The sequence below is a fragment of the Octodon degus genome, unplaced genomic scaffold (assembly GCF_000260255.1).
Source record: "Octodon degus isolate 3935 unplaced genomic scaffold, OctDeg1.0 scaffold00114, whole genome shotgun sequence".
Taxonomy (NCBI): Eukaryota; Metazoa; Chordata; class Mammalia; order Rodentia; family Octodontidae; genus Octodon; species Octodon degus.
The window spans coordinates 4,187,623-4,199,089 of record NW_004524690.1 but is presented as its reverse complement, the minus strand read 5'-3'; the positions used below and the strand labels follow the sequence as shown (position 1 = coordinate 4,199,089).

The 11,467-nt window shown below is 39.1% G+C and overlaps 1 protein-coding gene across 2 annotated transcripts in view; it reads right to left on the bottom strand.

The window, feature by feature from the left end:
• Wwc2 (WW and C2 domain containing 2) overlaps positions 1 to 11,467 on the bottom strand; it is a 279,014-nt gene that overhangs the window by 56,142 nt on the left and 211,405 nt on the right. For both annotated transcript variants that reach the window (XM_023699612.1, XM_023699613.1), the window contains exons 15-16: positions 9,543 to 9,735; positions 7,614 to 7,778 (exon numbers count right to left, since the gene is read on the bottom strand). In XM_023699612.1, coding sequence (XP_023555380.1) covers positions 7,614 to 7,778; positions 9,543 to 9,735 — 358 coding nt within the window. The remainder of the gene's footprint in view (positions 1 to 7,613; positions 7,779 to 9,542; positions 9,736 to 11,467) is intronic.

The window sequence follows — 11,467 nt, the reverse complement described above, 5'->3', positions numbered from 1 at the left end:
ACTGAGAGACAGAGAGACAGAGACAGAGAGAGAGAGTCCACATTTTCTTTCTCTATTCATCTGTTGAGCAGTGAGTCTGGCTGCTCTTGCCTAGTGTAAGGCATGTGCTACAATAAACATAAATATTCAGCTATGTCTACAGTATGCTGATTTTAATTCTTTCAGGTATATATCAAAAGGTGGTATAACTATGAGGTATGATAGTTCTATTTTTAGATTTTTTGAGGACCCTCCATAGTTATTTCCTTAGTGGCTGTACTAATTTACACTCTCACAGCAGAACAGAATTGTTTCTTTTCCCTCACATCCTTATCAACACTTATTTTTCATATTTTTTGATGATAGGCATTTTGACTTGGGTGAGATAGGGTTTCAATGTAGTAATGATTTGCATTTCCTCAATGGCAAAATTTGTTGAATATTTCTTCATATATCTATTGGTCATTTGTCCTTTTGAGAAGTGTCTGTCCAACTCATTTGTCCATTTACTGAGACTGGGCTACCTGATTTCTTGTGTTTCCTTTTATTCTTTAAAATTAATTAATTAGGTACAAGGTCTTGCTATGTAGCTCAAACTCATAGTGATCCTCCTGTCTCAACCTTCATGCCTGGTTTTCGGGTGTACCTGGGGTTCCAGGGCCAGCATAGTATGTACATAAATGAAAAGATCAAACTCAGGTGCTTGCACTTGCCAGGCAGGCACTTAGACCACTGAGCTATCTCCCCAGCCCTCTTGGTAAATTTTAAAAGTTGTTGTTTTTTTTTAAATGTATTTAGTGAAGGGTCTACAGGGGCTCACTAGATCAGACTCATAGCGATTCTCCTGTTTTAAGCCCCCCAAGTGCTGGGATTATAAGCATGCACCACTACTCCGTCTCAACAGCAATCTCAGTGTGCCCCACAGGTGGGGCCGGCATGGCTTGAGGAGCCGGGGATCAAACCCTGGCCTCTAAGCTCTGTCTAAGTAGGTGCTTTATTCTGATGAGCTATCTGGTCGGTCCTAAAAGTTCTTTTTTAAAATTTCTTTGGTGGTACCAGTGATTGAATGCAGGACCTTGCACTTGCCAGGCAAGTACTTATTCCACTGAGTTATGTTCCCAGCCCCTAAAAGTTCTTTTTACATTCTAAATCAGTGATGGCAAACCTTTCAGAGCTTTCAATGATAACAAGCAGCCAGTGATGGTGTATGTGCAATAGGTTGGCCACTGCTGTTCCGGATTTTAATTCTGTTAGAAAAGTAGCTGGTAAAGATATTCTCCCATCTTGTAAGCTCTTTTCACTCTGTTGTTTGCTGTGCACAACTTTTTAAATTTGATGTACTACCATTTGTTCTTTTTTTTTTTTTGTATTCTAGGGAAGGGTCTACAGGGTGCTCAGGGTCTCACTACTAGATGGGACTCCTAGTGATCTGCCTGTTTACAGCCTCCCAAGAGCTGGGATTACAGGCACGTGCCACCACACCCAGTCTCAATTGCTGTCTCAATGCACCCTGGGTCCTGCGCCTGCCTGCAGGGGCTTTAATCTGCTGAGCTATTTGGCCAGCCCTCATTTGTTGATTCTTGCTATTATTTCCTGCACTACTGTAGTTCTACTCAGGCAGCCTTTGTACCTGTGACTTCAAGTGTTGCTATTATGTTTTCTTTCAGTAGTTTCAAAGTCTTAAGACCTATGTCTACAAAACATTGTAATAAAGACAGACAAACTAAGTTTGTGGAACACACACATAACGATCACTTAAATTCTTATAAAGGTGATAGTATAGTGTAACTGGGAAAGCAGCTTTTCAATAAATGATGCTAGATCAATCAGCTACTATAAGGATAAAAAGGAATCTTGATCCTTACCTGATACACTATGCAAAAATTTCAAATGGATTGCAGATCTAAGTGGGAAAAAAAGCTTTTATAAGATAACATAGGAAAACATCTTCATGACCTAGGTAGAGGCAAATAGTTCTTAATTAGGAAAGGAAAAGCATTAAGCATAAAGGGGAAGATTAGTAAAGAAGACATCAATGAACTACTTCTATTCACTAAAAGATAACACTAAGAAAATGTAAAAGTAAGCCAGAAAACAGAAAGATACATTTGTATGATTTAATTTTAATATATATCCATATCTATAATTAAGAACTTGTACCAAAAAAAGATACATTAAAAAATAGTTAAAATGAAAGAAGATAGTATTTTTTTAAAATTTTATTTATTTATGTGTGTGTGTGTGTGTGTGTGTGTGTGGCCAGCTCAGCCCACCAGGGGGCGGGGCCAGCCGGCATGTGGTGCTGGGGGATTGAACCGCCGTCCCTGTGCTTTGCTAAGCTTGTTCTAAGTAGGTACTTTAGACCACTGAGCCATCTCACCAGCCCAGAAGATAGTATTTTTACGTTATGGTTTGTATCTAGTTGTCCCCCCAAATCTTCAAGTAAGTCATGGGGCAGACACAGCTGGAGGAGCAAGGAGTGGGGCCCAAGGGGCGGGGCCAGAGAGGTGCAAACCATTAAATTGGCTAGCCTGTGCTGTCTCAGAGATGTGGAGGGGGTCATCCTAGATATGGCAGTGCCCTAGCCTCTTCTCCAGTGTCCTGAAATCTCCACTAACTGTGAGCTAAATAAACCTTTCCTTCCCTCACTTTGAGTGTTGGGTATTTGTCCCAGCAATGAGAGTAGAGTAACTATACAGAATTTGGCACGAGGAGTGGGGTCATTGCTGTGGCTATACCTGATGATGTGGATTACAAGCTTTTGGGAATGGCTTATTGGAACAGATAGGAAAGGTTTGGAGATGTTGCCTATAAGCAAAGCGCTGGAACAGCTTAAATTGTTCTGTAGGGAAGATTCTGGTCAGAGCTCAGACCAGAAGATTGAAAGAAAATCTGCCTGTAAAGACCAGGCTGGGGAGGTTTCAGCTGGGAAGGGCTGCATTGGTTGTTGAACTTCAGATCATTTGTGTTTTGGCTTGGCAGAGAGTTTGTCTGAATTTTACCTGTGTCTAGAGACTTTGCCTGAGACTGAGATCAAACATGGAGGACTGATTAATCTTTCAAGGGAAATCTCAAAGCAGTCAAATATTGGGGCAGTGGCCTGGTTATTGTTGGGAGCTCTTAGATTTATGTTGAGAATGAAGAGCAAAGAGCTCAGCAGAATGATCTAAAATGTGAGTTTGGCCAAAAAGGAAGCACCAAGAAGGCTGTGGACTGCAAAGATAGAGCTGAGATCTCCACTGCCCAGGAGGACCTGAAAAGTTAAGAGGATGTCCTGAGGACATCACAGGAGGAGGCAGGTTCTCCCCTTTTGCAGCCTCAGAATCTCAGGGGTGAGGGACTGTGCTTTCAGGAGAAAGCCACAGAGCCCTATGTTCCTGAATGGAGGCAGCAGTCACACCAGGTTCCAGGATGGAGGCGGCAGCCACACCAGATTACAGAATGGAACGGGCATACAGCACAGAGAATTTATTTCTCAGAATCAGGGTCAGAGTGCTCAGTGATCCAGGCACTCAACCTCTACAGCCAAGAGAGAGGAAAGCCTGGCTACTGCTCCAGCTGTCCATAGACGTTGGCATCTTCTGTGTGGCGTTGGTTGTAGGGACTTGCAGAATGCAGGAGTTCTGAGGGTGAGAAGGCTTCCACCTCAATTTCAGAAGAAGGCCTGGGAGGCCAGGCAGTTGCCCTGAGAGGGCAGTGTATGAAGCTGTAAGTGAGAAGCCTATTCCGTGGAAACCCCAGAAATCTGGAAAAGCCAGGAATGTAGATCATCTAAGGGAAACTGCAAAGAGGAAGAAAGCCAGCCTGCAAGAGAAGCCATGGGAGCTACAACCACCAGAAGAGCCATAAGGGTGGAGCCACATGGAGCTCACAATTTGCTATAGATTGCTTCAGATGTTCCACATGGAACTATAGGACTTAATATTTGCCCTGCTGGGGTTTAGACTTGTTTTGTCCCCAATGGTTTGTATCCTCCTGTGTATACCTTTTGGAATGGCAATGTTGACTTTGTGCCTTTGAATATTGGATATATTTAACTTTTTATTTGCACAGGGGCTCACAGTTGAGAGCTTGCCTTGGATCTTGAAGGAGACTTGGGACTTGTACTTTTCAGCAACACTGAAACAGCTGGGACTTTGGCAACTCTTAGAGATGGACCAAAATGCTTTTTGGGCAAAGGGGTGTGCATGAGACTTTGGGTGTCCATTTTTTCCTTTTGTCTTTTTGAGACAGTGTCTTGCTATGCAGTTCAGGCTGTTCTTGAGCTCACTTTGTGGCTCAGGTTGGTCTTAAACTTGCAATGATCCTCCTGCCTCAGCCTCCCAAGTGTCTGGATTATAGGTGTGTGCCACAACACCCTGCTTGTATAAGAATGTTAATAATAGCACTATGGACAATAACCTGCAAATTAGTAAAAACTCAAGAGTCCATTAGTAGCATAATGGATAAATTGTGATACAATTATATAATAAAATGCTATAGATGATTATGAATGAACTATAATTATAGTCTAAGATGATTCACACAAAAATAATATCAATATCAACAAGATTTCAGTCATAAAAGTATACTGATGTATTACGTAAAATACAAGGACAGACAGAACTAATTCAAGGTGATAGAATTCAGAAAACAGACTGTGTTTAGGGGAGGCTGATAATGCCTGGGATGAGGCACAAGGGAGATTCTAGAGTGATAGTAATACATGTAAATTTGACCTGGATAGTATATATGTGGACGTGTTTGCTTTGTGACAGTTCACCGGAATATTCACATCAACTCTATGTACTTATTTATAAATCCCTTTTGTATTAGTGACTTTCCCATTCTTAGACAAAATAACCCATATCCACAACTTAAAGGAAGAGAGATCTACTTTGGCTCACAGTTTTAGAAGTTTGGTCCATTGTTAGAGGGCTCCAAGGAATAAACAGTATGGTAAAAAGTCACAGTGGAGAAAAATTGCTCATCTCATGGTGGGTGGGAAGCAGAGACAGAGAGGGGAGGAGCCTAGGAGAAGAACACACTACTCTAGTTCACACTTCCAGGGACTACCCCTCTGGTGACAAGGTCTACCCTCTAAACATCACAGTCAGCTATGAACTCCTCAGTGACTGACACACTGAGAAACATACCACCCTCATGATCTAGTCACCTTCCTAAAGCTCCATCTTTCAATAGAAAATTTTGAGACACTTGAGATCTAAATCTTAACATTCTGCTTTTGGTCCCCAAAAGAATAATGTTCAACTCATTATGAAAAATGCATTTAATCTATCTTTTAGAGTCATCAGAGTGCTAACAGTTCTAGTATTCCTGAAAAGCCCAAGTCTAAAATCTCTGAGACTCAAAGCCAACTCTTATCTGTGAGTTTCTATGATGACACTATTCCCAAGCTGACCTACATATTCAGTGTTAACCCTATCAAAATCCCAACTTTTTATTTGGGAAGAATTAAAATTTATATGCAAATGAAAGGGGTCCTGAACAGCCAAAACTTTTTTGTTCTTAAACAGGGTCTTGCTATATGTATTGACTGGATGGCCTTAGACTCCTAAGTAGTCTCAGCCCCCAAATAGCTGCAAATACAGGAATGTGCACTCTGTCCAGCTCAAAATAATCTTGAAAATGGAAAACAAGATCAGAAGACTCACAATTTCCGATTTCAAAATGATTACAAAGCTACAGTAAGTAAGGCGGTATGGTACTGACTTATGTATAGACATAAGAATTACTAAAAAGAATTGAGAGTCCAGACATATAAACCCTCACATTAAGGTCAACTGACTAATTCAACAGGGGGAAGGATATTTTTTTAGAATACATAGTACATCCATATACTAAAGAAAACCTGGACCTCTTTCTCATATCATATGTAAACAACTCATGGACCAGACATCATCTACATGAAAGACTAAAATGCTATTAAGACACAGGAGATATCACTGTGATTTTAGGTAAGGCAAAGTCTTCTTTGACATGATACCAACAGGACAAGCAGTAGAAGAAAAATACAGAAAAACCATACTTACAACAAAATTTAAAATTGGTACTAATGAAATCAAGGGAGTGAAAAGTGGGAGGAGATATCTGTGAATCATTTGTCGTATAAAGAACTTGTAGGAATATATAGAATGGAATGCTTTCCTGCATGTGCAAAGCCCTGGGCTCAACCCCCAGGACTACAAAAAAGAATACACAGTATCAGATAACTCACAGCACCAAGAAAATAGTTTACAGTCCATCAAAATGTTAAACATATACAACCCAGAAATTCTGCTCCCAAAACATACTCAATATAAGTGAAAACTGATAGCCATACCAACATAGCCGTTTTACTGTCAGCAGCATTATTTATAATAAAAAAATAAAAAGTAGAAGTCAATGAGTAGAAAAACCCAAATGCTTATGAACTGATTAATGGATTAAACAAACTAGTATTTTTGGTAACAGAATCTCTCCTGGAAAGAAAAAAAGAATGAAATATTAACATTGCTACACTATAGATATACCTTGAAAACATCATGTAAGTGTAAGAAGTCAGTCACAAAGCAACAAATATTGCATTATTTCATTTCTATAAAATGTCCAGAGTAAGTATATTTACACAGAAGGAAGATAAATGGTTGGTTTGGTAGAAAGGAGTTAGAACGAGGAGTGACTGCTTCTGGGAGCCTCTCTTTCAGTTGATGGCCATCTAAAATAATTTGCACTCAGTGGTAATATCCACAAGTACTAAACCAGAGATAAATGGCCTCACAAAAAATCCCCTTGGTAAATCTTTGACGCACTGAAGTATGACTTAGTTAAAACAAACTTTTTAATAAAAAACTACTTAGGGATACTGATGTTACAAATGGAAAATTAACATACTGTTTCAGATTAACAATTTAAAACTTGAAAAATGAGAATGTCAAATGTATAAGTTGAAAATGGAATCAAATATGTGAACATGACACAAAAAAATATAAATTTACATCAAAAAGTTTTCCCTGGGGTTGCAGAGATAGCTCAGCAGTCTAAGTGCCTGCCTGGGTAAGCGCAAAGACCAAGGTTCAATTCCCAGTACCGCATGCCATGCTTACCTGCCACATTCCTGTAATCCCTGTACTAGGGAGGGTGAAAACAGGAAGATCACTATGAATCTGACCTGCACAGTGAGACCCTGTACCAAATACATTAAAAAGGTTTTCCCTGGTCATTTAAAACATCATAAAGGAGCCAGGTGTGGTGGTTTACACCTTAATCCCAGCACTTGGGATGCTGAAGCAGGAAGACCACTCTGAGTTCAAGGCCAGCCTGTATTACATGACAAGGCCCTCTCTCAAAAAATACCAAACCAAAATAACAACAAAAAACAAAAAGGGGTCCACATGCGCTTTCTTTCATAGAAGGAGATGTGATCTTTTTATAAATCATACTTGAAACAAAGATAAGAAATATAAATATAAATATATATATATATACATATATATATTCACACACATACATATATGTATATATATATTTGGAGGCTGATAGCAAAGACTGAAGCAGTGAAAGGAGAAAAAGAAGGATAGTGAGAGTGAATGAAAACTGTTGGTCTCTCAACATTCTTCATTTCACATTACATTATTAATGAAGACTTGACTCACCAAATCTACAGAATCTACTAATGGCTGGTCGGATTGAAATGCAGAGTCCTCACTTTCTTCTTCATTCTTTTTGCAGGGCATTTGCTTAGAAGGGAGTAAATTATACCACAGAGCAAAAATCTCATTGGAAAATGGTAAATCTGCCAGGCTGATCTGAGTTCCAGCCTATAGGAAAATAAACAAACAAAAAAGATGACTAAAGAAAATCAAATGTTTAAATTAATATTTGTTCCCTCTGATACAATAAAGATTATTAGGGGAGTTGACTTTACTCATAATATAAAGCACTTATTTTTTTCTTTTTACTCTTAGTTGTGACTTGATAAGAAATAAATCTCAATCTAAAAACCAATCCTAGGATTCTTTTGTCAGATACAATTTTTGCCCGTACCTAATGATGAAGGGAATTAATTTTTTTTTTTTGCGGAACCAGGGATTGAACTCAGGCCCTTGCGCTTGCCAGAGAAGCGCTTATTCCACTGAGCCATCTCCCCAGCCCCAAAGGGAATTAATTTAAATGAAATAACTGACTAACCCTAAACCATAATACTTTTTACAATGTGTCATGAGTGGGATGTGATTATTACTTAAAAAAATTATTATCTACTGGAAAAAAATTAAGAATAAAAAAAGAATAAATAAAAATTTCACTTTATTTCTTGAATGAGAAAGGAATAAATTTTTTGATATGTAAATTCATGTAATGTCAAAACAAAAAGTAAAGGTTAAAGGCCTTTCATACTTCTCCACAACAAATACAGCCAGAATTTAAATTCAACTATACTTTTTTTTTGTATATTAAGGAATGGTCTACAGGGTGTTCAGGGTCTCACTACTAGTTTGGACTCGTAGTGATCCACCTGTCTGCAGCCTTCCAAGAGCTGGGATTACAAGCCCAGTCTCAATAGCTGTCTCAGTGTGCACTGGGAGTGGGGCTGCACAGCACGCCAGGGATTAAACCCCAGCATTCTGCCTAAGCAGGTGCTGAGCTATTTGGCCGGCCTTCTAATTCTATTACTAGGCAAAATTACAAATATTTTTTTCAAGTAAACAAAGACAAAATGAAGAAGAAACCTATCACCCTTTTAAACTTTGTTCATCACAAAGGGAGTGTGCTTCCTACTGGACTGAAAAAAAAAAGCGTGGCAGGAAGCTAGCATCATTTTTGACCACAAAAGCCCACCTCTACATCCTGCATTGGAACACCCACGTAACTTTCTTGTAGATGATGGGTTTCCTACTTACTATGTATAACAGTATGCTAAACTTATTAATAATTCCAATGTTTTCTAATGTAGCATGTAAATAAATATTGCTCTATACAGCAGCACTTCATTCTGTCAGCTCTAAAAACATAGCCAAGGAAACTGAGGTAAATAAAAGAACTATAGCCTCAGCATGTTGCTTAATTTTATTTGTACCAGTGAATTATGTGTGGGATGTCTTTTTCACACCTGGCTCCATCACTCACTAGGTCTGTGACCCTTTCTAAGCAGCTCTTTATCTCAAAATAGGGGATGATCACACCTTTCATAACGGATCTTTCATAAAATTGTTGTGAGGATTAAAAGGGGTAATGCACACAGAGCACTCAGCGCTGGGCTCAGGCTCCTGTCTAATAAGTATGCTCCCTAAGTGACAATCATAATAGAGGTAAAAGTTCTGTAATCAAAAGGTAGAAATGCAAAGTCAAGCTTTATTTTAAAAGATTACGTATTATAAGCAGATTTTAAAGATCTGGACTATGAGAAACAACAGAAATCACTATTTTGGGAAAAAAGAAATGAAACAACCATTAGGTGTACCCTAAGGTGTTGGGTAAGTCCACAGTGGTTTCAGAGCTGGCAAAACAGCAACTAGACAACATAATTCTCAGAATATCTGATCATACACGTTATCTGAAAATGGCACTTAGATGAAGACTCCTACCAGGCATTCTTCCCTGCGGTGTTTACTGACAGAGCAAAGATCAACTCTCAGTGTCTTTTGCTGCAAGGCTGCTTGGGAAATGGCCATTCTGAACACATCATTGAACAGCACAGATTCTGTGGGTGGATGGACTTTTGTTCGAAATAAACAGCTGACATCAGTTGAGGAAGGAAGAACAGCAACCCTAAAATACCTGTAAAGCACAAGAGTAAAATGAATCTCATAGGAACTTCAAAATTGCAGTGGATTTACAGCTATCATTTGCAATTATCTGCAAAAGACAGAAAATGAGGGAACATGAAGTTCATTACTAACTGAAAGCACTGCTGCCATAATGGTCGGTGCTCAGCTGCAGCGATGCTCTGTTCTTAACCCTCCCGTGCCGCCTGTGCCCCTGAGCATGCAACAGCCCAGCCTGGCACTCACCACGGGACTGCAGCAAAGGCACATGATAGGAAAGTGAAGAGGAAGAAAGTCCGTGGGGCAGACGAATTTAATGTCCCACCTGCCCCATGTACAGCCAATTCCAAAATATGTTATATCTGAGCCTGGGAAGGCAGCGACACTCTAAGTAGATAGTGGTGACTTTATCCCAAAGAATCCTCATCCTGAGTATTAAACAAGAGGTACTGTGATCACTTCCCAGGAATGGAATACATTATCCTACTAGAGAAAAAGAAAGGCTAAGTAGCATATTGTTAACAAAATTTAAAACAGATGAAACAGCAGTTCAAAATATCATCTAGCATCTCTAAAGTAGAAAATACGACAAACTCTTAAAAGAGTTTCATGCTTTGTAAAATTCAAAGGAAGACTTAACAATAACTTTGAATGCTACTTGAGAGTGAATTTTCTGAGCACACATAATGTGAGGACTCACAATTCTTGGAAACAGCATGAGGTATTTTCCTTCTAATCCCAGAAAGAGAATATCCACTAAATCTTCTCCCTGTCTCTATTTTCCAAGCTTGTCTAATTCATATTCTAAAACATATTTTTCTCTAATTAGAAAACCTATAAATTCAAATGCAGAACTGAGGAATACCATATTATTTTTTTATTTTATATCAACATTAATTATGGAGGCTCAGCATTAAAAATCTTGTGAGCCCCGGGCCGCTGCTATTGATTTAAGATCTTACAAAAACACAGCTCCCCTCCCTGTCAACAAGCAGCAGAAGTTCCAACTCTGCTTGTTAGTTATATCACCAAAAACTAAGCTTTAAACTTGGGGGAGAAGAACATTAAGGAAAGTTTATACTAGTTGTCACTTGTAGCAGTATCATTATTTAGGTCAAGGCTCTTAAATATGGCTTTAAGAAAATGTTGCTATATATCTCAGGAAGTTTGATCAATTAGATAAGGAACTACAAACTGCTGGGAACAGAAGTATGTTCTGGATGCATCAGTTGGCTGAGTACTACTATTGCGCCTCAACTACCCTGCAAGTCATCACACCTTGTGACTTCCTCTGAGGTTACTGAGAATGACCATGATTGGTTTACCTGAAGTAGAAATTTGGGCAGATGTACTTTCATGCCATGGGCTTAAAGAAAGTATATGTTCTTGGATATTTTATAATTTTTTCTTGGACTGGTGAATTGGGTCTTACTTTTTAGTTAATCTCTGGCAGACTTGTATCACTACAAGTCTGATCTGCCTTACTACAAGGCCACAAATGCCACACTTTAATTCCACAGCACGTTAACCGGAAGGGAGAAGCCACAAATAGTATCTTTAAGCCAGTCTTCTCTGAATACCACTGACTAGTATTTTTAATGTTGGGCAGTGAGCTCTCTGAGGTGAGTTGGCCACATCATACCTTCTGTCCTTGCAAGTATCACTAATGATACATGTTCCATATCGCATGATTTCAGGAAGTACTCTAAGCCTATTCCCCTCTAAATCCTATTCCTATCCAGTTT